This window comes from Lipophrys pholis (assembly GCF_963383615.2).
Source record: "Lipophrys pholis genome assembly, chromosome: 2".
In the NCBI taxonomy this organism is placed as follows: domain Eukaryota; kingdom Metazoa; phylum Chordata; class Actinopteri; order Blenniiformes; family Blenniidae; genus Lipophrys; species Lipophrys pholis.
This window is the reverse complement of record NC_137636.1, coordinates 15,591,323-15,609,118: the sequence shown is the minus strand read 5'-3', so window position 1 is coordinate 15,609,118 and position 17,796 is coordinate 15,591,323. Positions and strand designations below refer to the sequence as shown.

General features: G+C 38.8%; 1 protein-coding gene across 2 annotated transcripts in view; it reads left to right on the top strand.

The window, feature by feature from the left end:
• Positions 1-6,122: 6,122 nt before the first annotated feature.
• The window catches only part of nedd4a (NEDD4 E3 ubiquitin protein ligase a), a 31,856-nt gene continuing 20,182 nt past the window's right edge, over positions 6,123-17,796 (top strand). Inside the window, exons 1-5 of one of the 2 annotated variants that reach the window (XM_080458111.1) lie at positions 6,123-6,421; positions 8,989-9,119; positions 9,703-9,781; positions 9,883-9,921; positions 10,133-10,186. In XM_080458111.1, the coding sequence (XP_080314237.1) occupies positions 6,377-6,421; positions 8,989-9,119; positions 9,703-9,781; positions 9,883-9,921; positions 10,133-10,186 (348 nt within the window). In that variant the 5' untranslated portion in view covers positions 6,123-6,376. The remainder of the gene's footprint in view (positions 6,422-8,988; positions 9,120-9,702; positions 9,782-9,882; positions 9,922-10,132; positions 10,187-17,796) is intronic. The other variant, XM_080458112.1, reaches the window with a different exon arrangement.

Sequence of the window (17,796 nt, the reverse complement as noted above, 5' to 3'; positions counted from 1 at the left end):
AGAAAAGAGGTTTTTTTTGTTGTTGTTTTTTTTCAAGCTGTGTTGACCATGGCAAAGTGTGGTTGCTGTTTTGTTTTATTTATTTTCAGGCATTTACACTTTATAATGCAACACTGGACACAGTGATAGGTGTCCAGTTTAAGTGCCAGGCTAATATGTAATAATGCTTGTGTTTGAAATGCTGGTCATTTCCCTTTAATGAGAGGGTCGCCTCACGTTGTGTTAGCAGAGTACACAGATCAAACCAAAAAAATAGGAAATCTAACTCTAAAACTACAATCTTTATGCTTAATATTTATCTGAACCGTCTGTGATTTATGATTATACAGAGCCATAGTAATAATTCAAAAGCGAAATTTGTTGGCTGACCAATCCGAGTGGAGAAAAGGGACACAAGGTTAAAAATAATGTTTTTATTAGTTTAGAACCACCTAAAACTAACTCCTATTTTTTTTTTTTTTTTTTACTATGAGCCGGTTCTCTTCAAATAATATTGCACTACAATATTTATATAGCAGCCATGAATTGGCAAAACAAATCTGGTGTTTTCTACATGTTTCTCGGACATCGTAGGCGGTCCTCCCTGCCTGCATGGGGAAAGTGAGGTGGATTTGGCTTGTTGCAACCTGCATACTCATGTTTTGTCATATGTGTACACTGAAAAGGTGTTTTTCTTTCTCGCTGCTTGATGCCACTAAATCTTTCCATCATCCATTTACATTGTTGCATAAGTTACAACATGCAACTATACTGATTTAAAAATATGTCATAACTAAAACACTAGTGTCTCAGAAATGTTGTTATGAGTTGAGTGTTTTCCAGACATCATTTCAACAGTTTTGACGTTAAAATAGTTTAACATTAAAGAGAGAGAAGTCCATTCATGCGAATCCCAAAAATATACACTCAAGTACCAAACCTATAATGCTATGCATTTAAAAAAAACAAAAACACTTTTATTGTTATTTTATCTGATCCTTAACCAAGTAGTGTACCTTATTAATGCAATACCTGGAAATGTACATTTTCAAACTTAGACCGGAAAAAAAAGACACATTTTATAACATTTCTATTTTAAATGTTTATTATACCAACACAGCGACTGCTAATCATAGAACTCAGCCATTTTTTTCAGTGCTTTTCTAAAATGTGTCATACTTTTTAATATATGTGTTAATAATTATAGCAATAATTTTCTTGCACTTCCCTAGATATAAAAATGGAGACGCCCCAAGCAATTCACTTCAAATTTTGGGCGAAGTTGACAATTGAACTGCACTCTACAAACAAAAATGATGACATGCAATGCTGCTCTGCAAAAATGCTTCTAATTGTTCATGTCAAACGGAACATTGTTTAGAAAAAGCTGCAAGTTCCACTACGGCCAGCAACGCATTTGTGTCGTAATCATGTATCTGGAAACTTCCCACTATCGTATGTTGCACGTATGAAAGGATGAATGGATAAACTGTGAATCTCTTCAGATGGGTTTTTTCTTCAAATTTTAACAAATGATTGATTCAAATAAATAGATCATATGTGAATGTGAATATAATAAAAAAAAAATCTGACGAGAGTTGATATGAATTATTATTGACATAATTATTGCCTATTTCTCTGTTTATGATATATTGACAGTCTGAAAAGCAGACGTTAGAAAAATCGCACGGTGGTTGATTGTGTGATGATGGGTCAGTCAAAAGTGAAAGTGGAGCTGATGCAGAGCAGCGAGTGAGGACGTCACACCAGCACTGACTGTAAAGGTGCTTCTCAAGGGCCTTTGGTTTCTGAGCCTTATGTCTATGCCAAAGATATAACCGAAAAAGAACAATCTTTGATGTGTACAATGTGATGGACAAAACCGTCACTGGAAATTCATCCACTGAATTCAGTCATTTAAAAAAGAAAAAGAAAAATGGCTAAAAACTTTTTGTCTGAAACAATCAGTTGGGAAAGTGTTCGGGTTTTTCTTTGTTTACTGTTACAGATGCTTATTTTTTAAACCTGAGTGGTACATCCTGCACTCTTAAAACACTGTAATTTACTGATGCACTGTTTCACTGTGTTAGCAGTAATTCTGGATGTGTCTGTCACATTTTCTTTATTTGTTGTACAAATCGTGAGAGTTGCCTATTGTTTTGTTTGTTTTACAGCTATTTATTTATTGTGTGTCGTGTCCACAGAAGACTTGTCGTCGCAAACCCCAAAATCTTGTGTATTGAAAGTAGTCCAACATGTTCTGATTTGGTGTTTTGCTGCAAACAATATTACTGTATCACTACATATCCTATCAGAATTTGTTTTTTGGTTTTCAAACAATGTTTGGCAATTTGTTCATATTGATGTAAGTAATTGAGGGATTTTGCCAAAACATTTAAAATTGAATTTGTTACCTGAAATCTTTCAGAATTGGACTTTTGATTGGAAACTTGTCTCAGAAAACATGTGTGAATCTGACAATTCATAGTTTAGCTATGCAATTCCAGCTGAACACGCTGCAAACTCAGCACATTGAATCTAACATTATGCTGAAGATAAACCCTAATAATGCTCAAATAAGATTATGGTGAGAAACGAGTTTATTTTTCTTATGCAGTTTTAGTATTTTTCAGTTCTGATGTTTAACTGGGTTGTGCGTGCTGTATTTGTTGACACTTGCTCCTCTGTGTGGTTCAGAGCTGTACTGCTGCTGTCCACTGTTTTAAGACTTTTTTCTGGTTACAGGCATCTTTTGTTGTTGGTGTTTTGCAGTTCATGAAGGGCTTTTATAAAAGAAAACTACCAGTTCATACAAGTTTTCTGGTTTTCAAAGACCTTTTTTTTTTTTTTTTTAAACCTAATAAACATTTTCAAGTACATCTGCGAAGTCTGTGTTTTTTTGTATTTAATAGCATAAAAGTAAAAAAAAAAGAAAAGGGTTTTACACAGAGAACATCTGAATTGTTGCCTCTGAAATGTAAATTGTTTGCAGTTTGGTAGTTTTGTGCGGTAAGTCAATTTATCAAAAACAAAGGTAACTTTTTAATTTCATGAAGCCTCACTATAATCCTACAATAAAATATACTAAATTTGTATTGGATCCGAGCCCCCTCTCGTCTACTTATCCAAACTTAAACAAAATTATATTTAAAGCATCAGGGGTAAAATGTTTCTTCCTCTCACAGAACACTCAGCGTAAACTGTAAAATTATATTCACAAGAAATTGCTCATTTTGGTTAATGTCAGGCTTCTCATCGAATTTCACAATATATTTTTTGCTAGATAATGGCTTTCTCTTTGAAAGTGAAGGACCGGTGAGTGTGGCACTAGAGGCCAGCTTACGTTGTCCCTGTCATGATCTTCCTCTATAAACTATTTCATCATTTCAAATTGTTGAGATTAGATTTGGATGGTATTTAATTTCATAGATGTGTATTTTTAATTGAATGATTTGTTCTAAAATCTGCCTATACCTTTGTAGAATGATTTCTTTTCAAAAGTTACTCTACTTCTAGTACTAATATTAGCTGTGAAAGACGCGTGTGCTGTGCGGGCCACTTACCCCGAGGACACTTCAGAGGCAGGGTTTATTGCAGGTGCTGTTGATCTCACAGTCCAATCATTATTATTTTCTAAAACTTCAGAAATCACTTGACATTACCCTCAGAACACCACTCCATTATACCAGATTAATCACAACATTTTGAATTCTTTTCTGAGAGGCACACATCCACACAGCTGTGTACACTTCACAGAGAGCTTCCCGTTATCTCTTATACACTCAACAGGTTGGGTTTCCCCACACATCACATGGAGCCAAAAAATTCTTTTCAAAATCAATAAAAGCTATAACCTACATGTCTCTGGCTCTTGTTTTCTGCTGCCTTTCTTTGTGTAACACACCAGAGGTGATATTGATGTTGTTACTTGCACCTCTGTTCTTCCTGCCGTGACAAGACAAAAAACATACGCTGAGAAAAAGAGCAAATTCCTAGAGCTGCAATATGTGCAGCAGTTTAATTAGGCAGACTAAATGAAAACATCTGTCTGGCTGTGCGTGTTCTTTGAAGGCCACATGCACTTTGAAAGAAATATTTTTTTAAAGCATTCAATTAAGAGTTTGGAAAAAAAAAGTGGATAAAGACCCTTCAACTTATTCAGCTACTCGTACGGTTTGTGCATCGGGACAGATGTGCACACAGTGAGGAGACATACTTCGATAGAGACAAACCTCATGTATTGTCTGGGCTTTATAAACAATATGATTACATGCATAGTCTTGCATGATGTTACAAACAAAGGGATCATTTGTTCAAAGTACTCCTATCAGAAAAGCTTCATTTAAATTTTGTAAATTACACTTAAATATTATTCTATAGGCATGTGCAAATCAACTTCATGCTGGAGACCAGGTCTTTGCTTTGGTTTGAAGGAGCAGCGCTGCTCTTGGGGGCTAAACCGACTATTGGACTGATGACAGCCTAAAGTACGTTTGCCCAGTTGAACAAACTGCTGTTTATGTTTCTCCCAACCTGCTTTTATTTCTGAGCCAGCTTGCTGGTGCAATTTGCAGAAACAGTTGACCAAGTGGTGTACTGCTATCGCCCCACATCAAGAAGATCCCTGGCTCTGTATTGATGGTTTTTCTATGTGGAGTTTGCATGCTTTTCTACTGATCTTATAGGTTTCTTTATACAATCAACATAGTTACTCCATTTTACACATCGGTGAGAATGTGTGGTAAAGTGACTCTGTGTTTGCCCTTTGATAGATGCTCTTGGCCCAATGTCAGCTGGGTTCAGCTCTAGTTATCCAGATGAAGTTGTATAGAAGATGGATAAACTGATATTTGGAGTAGCAGCCAACAGATTTTCACCACCACTGTATTTCCTGTTACATTTTACTAGTCACCCACCTTTTATTCGAAAAAAATTACAACTCAAATTCTTGAGAAGTGCAAACACTGTGTGACATGTCAAGGCTCCTTATCAAATTATAAGGAAAAGAAAAAAAAAAAGAAAAAAATGTATATATATTGGTCAGGTTTGTTACACAAGCAAGTAATTTGACACTGGCTCCACCCTTGTTAGGCTTGTTGTGATGCAGCATGGATGAATTGATGGATGGATGGATGGATGGATGGATGGATGGATGGATGGACGAATAGGCTTTCAGCTGCTATTGTACCGTACTTCTTAGTAGTTAGTAAGTACGTAGTTCTTGTGCCTTTGAAATCACTTTGAGACATTAGCCACGTTACTGAATTATTGCCATTTATGGACAGTTTGTCTTACTGTGGACAGATGAATACTTAAAGTTGTACCTTTTCCAATCCTATATGTGAATAGGTAATTCTTGGTAAAGGATCATTTAACTTTTAATAGCTGTTTTGATGATGACAGTGGCTCAGTTCATCTTGCTCTATTTATATGTTGAAGTGTCTTTTTTCAAGGCACTGAATCCTTCATCTTTCCCAATGGTCTTGAGAGCCTTTTGAATAGTACCCTCACCATTGGCGTGTGTGACTGGGTGGATGTGACTAATCATCTCAAAACAATTGAAGCAGGAAAAATTTTCTAAATTATTGAATTTGATTTATAAGTCAAACTTGTTCTGTTGAACCTGTTGATATCTAGCTTTGTGTTAAAACAGTGCTATATGAATCAAGTTAGTTATTTTTTAAATTACTAAATGATCAGATAATTTGTTGTCAGTTAGGGCCGTGTCAGTTTATGCAGACCAGGAGGGGTTAAGTCAAGGGGTTGCATTACACATTTATTTTTGGTTAACTCGTAATTATTGATTGCATTTGCTGATGATTAGGAACAAGGGTGATACATGCATAAGAACAGGGTATGAAGTTATAAGTATATACTGTACTTTTTCAAACTCCTTTTAGAGCATTGTTTTCAGTAGTGTTTAACATATCTTTTGTTTAGTTTGACTTGTATCATCTGGTCCAAGACTATAAAGGAAACTGGGGTAATTTAAAGGGTTGGTGTAGTTTTTGAGTGGAGCATGAGTGTTGTTGACTGCTTCCTCCACCATGCAGGGAAGTGAATACAGAAGTCCTCTTTAGTGGCTTCCTTCTGGGTTTCCTCCGGCGACAGGAGGAGGGGGAGGAACAGGAGGAGGAAGCGGAGGAGGAGGAGGATGGATACAACTGGGAGGGACGACGGTGTCACAGGCAGGCAGCCACTAGGTCAGGTTCACGGTACCAGGCAGGGTAAACACACGGAAGGAATCGAAGAGGCAGAGGAGTAAAAAACCAGCAGTACAGCGCCTTGTTGGGCGGACTACTGTCTTCTTCTTCATCCTCATCCGCGCCTTCCTCTGGTTGTTTGTCTGTCGTCGCTCTCTGGGAGGAAGAAGAGGAAGAAGAAGGGCGAGGATATTATGGCTGCACTTTCCCCGCAGATCCGCGGACTTCAAACAGATGAGGTAAAACTTGGACATTTGTCCACCAGCTGCTCGCGCGGCGCTCGCGTCGTTAGCCAGTTAGCTAACTAGTTCACCAGAAGTTTAAACTAGGAAGAAAGTCGAGCGTGTGTTCTGCGAGTTTAGCTGCCCAGCTGGATTTCAGTTCACTCTGAGCCAGATAAACATGTTACTCAACATATAAACCAAACAGGGGGGGGGGGGGGGGGGAACACACCCTCGTTGGCGGTACTTTTTTTCTTAGCAGGAAATCAGCAGGAGGCTCGTCACCGCCTCTCTGCTCCCCAAACTGATATCTAACAAACTCTTCACCAAACAGTTAAAAAAACCTCCGGGATGTGCGAGGCCTGGCGGCCGCCTCAACGGGCTCCCCGACACGGCGTGACTGATTGTGACATTTCCAGGAGATAGGCAGTAAATGAGAGGCTGTGATGGGAAATAGTGCTCGGAGTCGAGGGGTGTTACGTCATCCGCGCACTGATTGTACTGTGACGTGCGCGCGAAAGGACAATCATTAAAAACACGCACTTGAACAGCCTGCGGCTCGTGTCTGCTCTGCGATCCCTCACCTGAGCTCTCCCAGTGTAAGGAGTTTTCAAATAGTGATGCGGGCCTTTTCCTCCTCATTTAGGGTTATGAAAACTAATTGTGATAGAAACAAATAAATCAAGACTTTTTTTTGCTCAAGCACACATTTTATTTTTTGAGAAATGTTGCAGCCAAATGTTTGGATGGGCTGTGGGAATGTAACACAGAGGTTTCATTCAAGTGATACCTCCATCAGGTGTGTAAGCAAAAGGGTCATTCGTTTTCTGAGTGAAGCTAGAAAAGCATTGCTTATTTGTTCATGTTTGTTTTCTTTTTTTGTGGATAATGAAAACAGATTAATTGAAAGTAATACATCAGTGTAACAGTTGTAGCAATTCCAGTCTATTAAAATACTTCGATATTTCAACTGAAAAAGCAACTAACCTGTGCAAATACTGTTATTTTTTACTAATGGCTCTAAGCACCTGATAGCAATTACCTTACAATGTGGAAAAGTACCAGGAAGCCTGGGAAAGAAATAAAGAAGAAAAGCTAACATAGAACATCATAAACCCACACATAAAGAAATATCACTATCTGATGTGAGTCAAGGCTTGACCTTAGAATGGGAGGTGAAAACTGCAGCCACACGTTTTGTCAGATATTTACCAGATAATTGCCATTTTATGGCTGGAATAAAGTTTTTTTTTAATTATTACTAGAGTTTTTATTGCATCACTATGAGGTGTATGAGCTTAAGTTAGTGTTTTGACATCTTGTTGGTATTTTGTTGTTCTATTTAAACAAACGAACAAAATTAAATCCTTTAATGATTGGATGATGAATTATATAGTTATATGAGTTATGTCATTTGGTAAAGTCTGTTACAGTATGTTGTCCTGTGTGTAACATAACAGACTCCTACAATGTAAAAACACAAGATCTATTTATTCATTGATATTTGTGATAATGACAATGACTTTCAGTCTTTGTTCACATGTACTGACAAGATTAATAAAAAAAGTCATTAAGCTATCATGCTCTCATTTTAATGTATTGACAGATGATTTAATACATGACTGGTCAGACGACAATGGCGTTTTTTTGGCATCAACATCTATTAATGCACAAACACACAGCACATATTTGTAAGAAGAGTCCAACCATCATGACTGCGAATTCGGTCTTGGCCTATTTGTTTTGTATAGACGTGGGTTTACTATATTACCCATTTGTGTCTGTGATTCTTTTTTTTTTGTGTATGTGTTTTTTGTTTTGTTTTTCTAGCTGTAATTAGTATTGTTTTATATGACGTTCAACATTGCAATACAGTCTCTCTCTTGTATTAATCATCCTTATGCATTACATAACTGTGTAATGTATATGCAATATAGCGATACAGTATAGTTCAAATGTGTGTGCAATCTTTTCTCATAAAATTCATGTATCTTAAGGTCTATGTAAGGTGCAGCAGCTTGAGCACAGTCAACAGGTGAAATGTAAAAGTCAGGATTGTGTTTTTACTCTGTGCTGGGCCTTAACGAGGCCACGACTTCTATGATGAAAATGTTTTCACTGTCCTGCATCAGTCCGGTTTATCAGAATGTCACTAATCTCAAAGAGTCGATTTAAGCATCAAATCTATTGCTGGGTTACCACATTATGGTTGCTCTTTAATTGTCAGCTGCTTCAGTTTTCAGTATAGTATTACAATTGTCTGTGAAAACCCTAGATTGTCAGATAACACTGCTGCATTCCTGGTTTTCTTGGTGCATGACGATAAAGTGACTTAATTTTCTGAACTTTGGCAGTCTTTTTTTTTTTTAGCTCCTCTTTATCCTCATAAGCATTGCTTCACATTGCTTATAATATTCATGTCATTAATCTCTTTGTGTTGATGTTTAGTAAAAGCAGCGATAGTCATCCCTTCATTGTCATCACAACACCAAGAGTTTATTCAGACCTTTCTCCACATTGCCCTTTTCCTTTACTTCTTGATCCGTCACAAGCTTATTTTTAAGATTTGTCTTTCGTTGTTTCAGGATGACTCCAGGATTCTAAAGGTGAAAGTCATCGGTGGAATTGGGCTGGCAAAAAAAGATATTCTTGGGGCTAGGTATGGCGGAAAAACTCCAGGTTCACTAAAATCACATGACCCATTAATGACACACTAGTAAGTTACTCAATGACATCACTCTCACATGATCAAATGTTTATCTCATCAATGGTCTGACAACATTTTACTAAAACTGACAACAAAAATGCTACTAATACAACTTTATTAACATCCTTTTTAAAACAATTTCTTTAAATTATTTTTTTCCAAAGTTCATTATTAAAAATCCACTTTGCAGTCTTAAATCTGTCAAATGTAATGAATTGTTTATGAAGGCTTATCTGTGATATTTAATTTCATTATATCTACTGTATCAGTAATTGTTGTTGTTGCTAAATAACAAAATTATTGTAACTCTAATGCAGCACCCTCTACTATATACACCTCTCAACAAAAAGCCCCCTCTGGTTTGACTGGACAATGAAATGTGAATATGATGATGGTGTGCTGCAAATGTCTTCAAAAACTGCCATTACAGCCAATTGTAGAGTGTCGACTGGTCAAACATTGACTGAAATGGCTATAAGTAAAGGAGAGACCACAACAAACCCTACATAAACTTTTAAAACATGAATTCTGAATGTTTGTGGGTGGATGTCTGTAAACCTGGATCTCAGTGTGAAACTTCTATTCCCTGCAGTGATCCATACACCAGACTGTCGCTCTATGATCCTGTCAATGGAGAACTCACAAGTCTTCAGACCAAAACCAAAAAAAAGGTGAGTGCTGGAAAAGATATATTTGCTTTGTCTGTGGACCTGGTGTGTGTGTGGTTTGTTTTTTTTCCAGATATTTATTTTTTTCTTTCGTCTTTCTGCAGACTCTGGATCCAAAATGGAATGAAGAATTCTTTTTCAGAGTAGGTGAAACGTCACGTAAATTCACAGAACCTATTTGCTCTTGTGCTCACGCGGCTGTGAAGAGGTTTAGTTTGAGGAAACCAGGTTATATTCTAAAGCAATAAACTGTCGGCATAACAAATTAAAATGAATCACGTTGGTTTTGTTGACCTTTGATCGTCTTAGCTGTACTTTCACCAGCTTTTAAAGCAGCTCTACATCATGTTTCAGGTTGATCCGCAGAAGCATCGACTGCTGTTTGAGGTGTTTGATGAGAACCGGCTGGTAAGTCACTGAGTCATATTCAATTTTCAAATGATTTGTTAATTGGGTTCGCTTACAATGTTTGTGCTGGGCACCTTGACTGCAAATTGCCTTTATTCTGTTCTTTTCCATGATAGCATCTCTTCAGTTTATATGGCCTTGTTCTGAAAGCAGTAGTGGAGAAATATACAGGTGCATCGAAACAATTTACATAAAATGGGAAAAGCAATTTTAGAACTATAGATTTGTTACATAAACAAAAATATTTCACACAGTTTATATTGTATTCCTTATCATTTTAGATTCCAAGCATTTAAAAAAGTCACTAGATTAGAACCATCACCAAGTCTATCTGCTCCAGTGCCATTTTAGCAGTTGACCTTTGTTCCTCACCTCTGTCTTCTCACGATAATTCAGATACCCATGTAGTCCAGGGCATTGAGGATATTGGAAAACAGTTCTGCAAAATTGATTTAGAAAAATTGTAGCAGTTGTAGTGCACAAAATATAAATTCTAACCTGAAAAAAAAGTGTCTTTTCAATTTCTGTGTTATTGCACAGGTTCACATAAATGTTCTCTGAAAGTGAGCAACTGGCTGCTGCTGAAGCTGGGGGTGTTTTGGTATGTGAAATGTGGTCATAAGCTCTAGATATAATGATGTGATGTGTAGACTGGATAGAAACATATTTGATAATCACTCAAGTACTGGAAATCAATCTTAAAAGCTTCTTTGTTCCAATGGGACATGCTTAATTAATGGTTTGTAACAGACCTTATGCTTACAGTTTGACATCTGCAGTATGCCCTGAGGATTAGCCTAAAAAAAATGAGCTGTGCACAAATATTATAAGAGAAAACATTGTTTATCTAGAGCCGTGAACGCCAAATGTGTACTCTAAATGTGTAATCTTTCTGTCAATGAGGATGTAATCCAGCCTTGAGGCAGTTAACTTTGGTTTGTCAGATATAGTGGCCCTTATTTTGCCATGACATGTGAGATATTGTTAGAAAACTAGACTACCTTATTAGACCGGGCAGTAAATATGGGCAAATCTGGTGTTGTTAAGGGCAACATGTCACTTGCATGTGCATTTCTCGCAGCAGGATGAATCTGGAGGTGGATCAGGGCGATGCCTCATCCCAGCATGTTTTTTGTTGTTGTTGTTCTTTCAAAGAAATTGTGATCAAAGAATTAAGTGGAGGGGGGGGATCATTCTTGGAAAACAAATCTCTTGAACTGAATGATTAATTAGTCAAAATCACAACAATACAACAACTGTCACAGTTTTGACAGTTTCCAGACGAGGGGTCCTGAGACATCTGAACGAGCAGAAATCCTCAGGGGCAGCAGAACGTCCGTTCAAGATTTATCCATCGTCTGTATGTAATATAAACACGGTGGATGTTTACTGACATCGTTGGCTTAAAACCTGTGAAATTGCCTCTGCGCAGCCACATTGGAGCAAGAAATCTGGGTAATAAATCACTTTACTTAAAACCTCAATTTACTTAACAGGAAAAATTGGATGAACGTCAGTATGTAGGAAAATAAGAAAGCTTCTGTGGCTATAATGCAACACAGCTGTGATAGAGGTCACCAGTTGCATATTCCGCATTTGATGTATTCAAATATGCATAGAATTTATTATTTGAAGTTGTAGAGCAATAAAAAAAAATTAAAAATTATTTCAGCTTTTTCCTCCCCACCCTGTTGTGTTTTTAAACATTTAAATGATAGTTCTCTTCAGGGGGAATATCTCACTGCTCCATTAACCTGTCCTACTGGTCAAGTCTGATTAGTTATAACACGAATCAACAAAACGACAAGTCAGAGCACAGCCATGTGTCTTATAGTGAATAGAGTTACCCTCAGTAGCTCAAAAATCTAGTAGTTTACCACAGAACTACTGCAACTGTTTGGTCCTGCCTCATCATCGCTGTTGTGTTTCTGATCATTGTGCTCGTAATCCTGTTGTTGGTCATGTTTAAATCATTGGGGAGTTTCTACATGAAACTGTTGTTGCTGTTTGACGTGTTGCACAAGATTTGACTCAGACTCATTAAAAACACTTCATTGTTTCACCATGAATCCCAAAAAGAAACAAAGCCACAATGACACATGAAGCACAGTGACATAGAACTGAGATAAACTTGCTCACTCCACCTTCGCTCCGGTCATTTTGTAGTTTAGTTGAATGGTTCTGGAATGAATTTCTACGTCACCCTTCAGTCACATGAGGAAAAATGTAGCTGGGTGTGACCAACTCGAGTCTGCCTTGGCAAGTTTCAGGTAGAAATTTAGGGTGTGTGTGTTTGTGTGCGCGTGCGTGTGCGTGTGCGTGTGTTGCTTTGACACACTGGGTGCTGGGAAGAGAAAACAAGGAAACATGTTCCTTTTCGTTTTGCTGCCAGCTGAGTCTGAGAATGAAGCCGAGCCTGATTGTTGTTCCCTACCAAGATATGCTCAGTGGATAACTGTTGCTCCCCAGAGGAAGACTGTGGAAGACTATTTACTCTTACTATTATTAGTCATGCAATCCAGAGTTTGACCTCTCACACAGTGACATAATGAGATGAATTATCCCACAGCATGTTGTAGTACATGAACTGTCTCTTCAGTATTTATTACCTTCATAAAATTTATTGTTTTTCAATGACAAAAATATAGAAAATCGAAATCAACGCTATTGAGTGCATTGAACTATTGTGAGTGGAGACGCTTCACCATCAGAAATAAAAATTTTCCTCAAAAAATCTCAGACGTCAGTGTAACAGTTGCAAAAAAAGATCAGCAATAAGAAACACAAATATCTAAATGAGAAAACTGCTTCCTGAATAAATAACACTTACTAGACCCAGCCTGTGTTTTGTGTGTCGTCGGGCCCCCTCTAGCTCCCACAGACAGCATGAATAGAGGGCATGCACATGACATCCACAGCATGCACACATTGCTATGGTTACCCCCCCTCGAATTAATTGCCACAATGAATTCACATGGGGAAAAAACAGGGAAACCACAGATAAAAGCTGTTCAGCAACCAACTGCACGGATTCATAAGGAAGCTAATGCCTGAAGGAAACTCAACACAAACACAGGAATGTGGGGAAAAAAATGCACATTCGCATTTTTTTTTTTTTTTTTTAGACTTTAACAATGAGCTTCTGTTGTTGCGACTTCTTAATTTGCAGTGAGCGAAACAGCAGAAACTACTTAGAAACAACCAGCTAGTTAACAACAAGCAACCAGTAGTGTTTAGTGCACTTTGAGAGATGGATATCAGTGTTTTCCTGGACTAAATCTAATCAAATGACAAAGAATTTAGTGATCTGTTTTGTGAATTTATGCTTTTACCAGGCAGCGTGTATGTATGTGTACGAGAAGGGGCACCACTTTTTGGATCTATTCTGCTCTGTATCATGGAATCATTTAGATATACACATTATGATACATGTTTAGTCAAATATAATTCAAATTAAGTGAGCGTGAAAAGATTGAACACACAGTTGGCTGTAATAATGTCAAATTAAGTCTTCAATCTGTCAGTTCGGCCTGCTAATTAACAATTGGCAGATAAAGTAAGGTGGTAAAAGTTCACATATGTATTTTTCATTTAAAGTTGAAATGTGGATAATTATGTGAGAACAAACTTCAAAATACTGATTCAACTATTTTTCACTGAGTTACTGTACGTACGTTTTAAAAAAAAAAAACTGCAGAGGAATATCACAGTTTTTTAAATACCTTGGTACGTGTAAACATGGCCTAAGAAAATAAAGGCTTCAAAATCTAATCTTAAGTATACAGGTGACCATTATATTTTTCTATCAGCTGTTTCTGACAACTTGAAACATTCCTCATTTCTTTGTCTTCCTTTAGTCAGTCATGGAGTAATATACAGATGAAACGAAACAAACCGTAAAGTCAACAGGTTTGTTATTGCTCATCCATCAAGACCAGTAATAATGTTTGGAAGTAGTGCAATTGTGCAAAAAAAAAATGTAATTAATATATAATTGACACTGGATTAGTTTTTAAGGTGGAGTAAGTAACACAAAGTACAAATATTTGTGTTAACAAGAGAGAAGTACCATACAAATACCTAATACATTAAGGAAAAAACACTTACCATTGTACATTTTCCTTAACTTGTAAATGGTTTAAAAAAAAAACCCAAAAAGAATAATATAGATACATTTAAAATTTTGAAAGTTATACTGATTAAATATATTAAGGATTAAACTCAATAGTACCATTTCAGATGTTCTTTTCCCCCTGTGGGATCAGCACCGCTGATTTGTTTTGCCTCGACGGTTGTCAACTTGTCATCAAAAGAGGAACAAAATATGCTTTAGCGACTCGTTAGCTGAACTCACTACAGGTGTTGATTGACGGAGCCACCTCGTCTTACCACATGTCTGACCACAACCACATCCCACTGACCCAGTTTGTATTGACAACACCTGCGATGATGTGTTGTCTGAAGAGTTTATTAAATATAGACTGCCCTTCAGTGTTTCCTCTGACCGTGACGCTCCAATACGTTCATGCATGTATAACAGGCAGCTTCGCTTTATTTTTGGCATATTACATCTCACTGCCTGACTTGGCATATATACGTGCAGCATGTGCGTCACTGGTCTGATCTAATGGCTTATGCAGCGCTATCCGCATCAATTGACCCTGTTTTTGGCCTGAAGGAGTGATTAATAGCCAATCATGGGGTTTCCTGGCAATTTACCATGTTTGTTTGAAAAATAGGCGATGAGTTGCTCTGCAGTGGCGAGCCTCCTCCGGTGAATCATGACTTTATCCTGGCGGTGCCACTTTTAAGTATTATACAAAACCTGACTGGCGAAGTAATTCCCTAAAATAGGCCAGCGTGGCTCACAATAAGCTGCCATTAATAAACAGGACTGTCAGCGGGCATGTAGAAGAAATCGGAGGAGTGGCGATGGTTACAAAAGGTGTCGAATAACAGGTGTCATGTCACTGCAGCCACCTCATTTCTTCCATTGCTTATCATCCTGACTTTTCTGTCAGTCGGGCAGATAATGTGTCACAAATTACTCTGCGGAATATGCCTTCTGTGACTTATTTTACAACTTTAATTTGTCTTTTGCATGAAACGTTTTACAATTTTTGCAGTTTAAGTTAACTTCTGGTCCATGGCATGGTGGTTTTAGTTTTAATGTGCTTAGGGATTTGGATCTCAGTCTGACACAGATTTATGTTGAAAGTCATTTTAGTGTTTTCCTGTAATTCAATAGCAGTGGGTAAAGATATTTGTGGGAGAACCGAGCAGCAGAAACATTAGAAGCGAGGCTGCAGCAGGAAGTAGAGTCTTGAGTGAGAGGCCCCAAGCAGATGTAACGGTTTACCAGAGCTTCACTCTGCGATGCAGCCTGGATGACTGCTATGGCGTTTTTGTTGTTGTTGTTTTTCTGAAGGGTGAAACAGGAGTGACGTGGCTCAAGAAGATAAGATTTGTTCAATATTAATCCATCTCAATCTTGGTCAACTTGCACCAAGCTAAATTGAAAATCAGATTGGCAGTGGAAGCTCAATCTTTCATGTGAAGTTTTCTTTTTTTTTTGTATGAGGATATCCTTGAAGGGACTAAGAAAGAGCTTTGCTCTTGTTTCAAAGGTTGTGTGTTTGGGTCATGTCTCCAAACAGAACTACTGACCTCCTCTGACTAAAAGCTGAGATCAGCCTGCAGAGGAATGTAGGTTGTCACCAGAGCTATTTTGGCAATGTACAGCCACTAATGATTGTGATCACAGAGCGTACTTCGGAGCAGTTGCTTTGCTCGCCTTTTTTCTTGCCAGCAAGTTTGATCATGCAGCTCTCAGCGGCGCTGCAGGGATTAGAGAGTTAAACGAATGGCACGGCGGCTCCGCTTGCACTTTGCGTCAAGGAGAAGCCACACGGACCCCCTGTCAGAAAGCCTCAGCAGCCATGGTGAGGAGAGTGGAGTCGGAGTGTTAGCTCACAGCCCCGCAGAGAGTCTGGCGCACAGTTCTTTCCACTTGAAGGTGACTCCTCTGTCACCAGACTACGGTAACAGTCGGTACTCTTCAGTATTCATACCAAAGGTTAACGCTGGAGGATGTAATAAGAAGAGCGTCGTACAGATCTCGCTGCAACCCTGCGGAAAACTCAGTGGAGAAGTGGATGGCAGTGTAGAGGATGGAGACTCGGGGGCTATCGAAGGAGGAGCAGGTACGGGCTCTGACGGAGGCTCATGCAGCAGCAGCATGGCCAGCGATGCTGGATACTGTAGCAGCAGCAGCATCTTTGAGCCAGAAGCGCCAGAAAAGCACAGGACCACCCAGGAGAGAAGTCAGTCCAGCTCCAAGTCCAAGGTCCCACTGAGGAGGTGCTCCTCCTTGGTTATATTTCCAAAGAGCCCCTGCAGCACTCCACCTGCTTCCCCAGTAAGTCCAGTGGCTCTGCCTGCCCTCCCACCAGAAAAGGGGTCAACTCAGTCGTCTCTTCAGACATCTGCCAGTGAATACTTGCAAGACGACGAGGAGGTGACTTGCAAAGGGTCCACCACCACGGCAGTAAGTGGCCATCGTCCTCTGAAGGGAAGCTGTTTAGCCGAGTTCAGGGACATGAAACACATGGTGCAATTTAATATTCCTTTACAGGACGAACCAAAATGCAAAATGGAGGAGAGGAGTAAAGCAATGGAACTGTCATCCACTCTCGACAGATCAAGTCGTCACTCGAGCCAAGTGCTACTGCACTTTGCCCAACAGAGACCAATCCCATCGGGGAAAGGAGCTACGACCGATGCTCAGCAGCCGGCCACGCACCCCAAGGGTGAACATGACACTCACAAAAAACTGTACCGCAGTACCTCCGCATGTTTGTTTTCTTCAGAGAAAAACCACAAGGTGTGCTCACCAGGAAAGAGCCAAGAGAGGCCCGAAGAAAACCATTGTCATCGTGCAATCCAGAGGAGCTTTTCCCTTGAGGTTCCCTATGCCAACACTGGAATTTCATGTCATGTTTCAAACCCAAAACTCAGCAGCCCTTTGTCCCCACATGTCCATATCCATTTGTCACCTTGTTGCCCAGCTAAACCGTCAAGCTCTGTCACTGATGTTTACTCAAGTCACAAAGGGAATAATTCACCAAGAACTCCTTTTGAAAACACTAAGGTGAGTGCTCAGTTTCTTAGCTGGTGCTAACCTGTTGTCAGTGATTGACAGGAACCAAATGAAAAGTGTGAAACTTCACCTTGTGCTTCGAAGACAAGTGCTCTAAAATGCATCAAATTACATATTTTTCTGCCCCAAGAAACCTGACTTATGAGAGCCCTTTGAACACAGTGGACTTGCCTTGTAATGTTGTTGAACTGGTTCAAGTACATTCCACTTTGCATTTCTCTTTCAAAGATAATGCTACAAACTACTCCAAAGAAAGTTCTTCTCACATCTTATTGTAGGTAATGAAAATGTAACCATCTCGACAATGTGCAGTGCTGCAAGTCTTTCCAGTGTCCTTTACACAATTTATGCTGTGATAAGTCACTTGTCCTTCTCTGCTGCTGCAATTCAAATCCTTAAAACTCTGTGTACTCAGAGTCGGCCATTAGACTCCCTGCAACACAGAGTCACA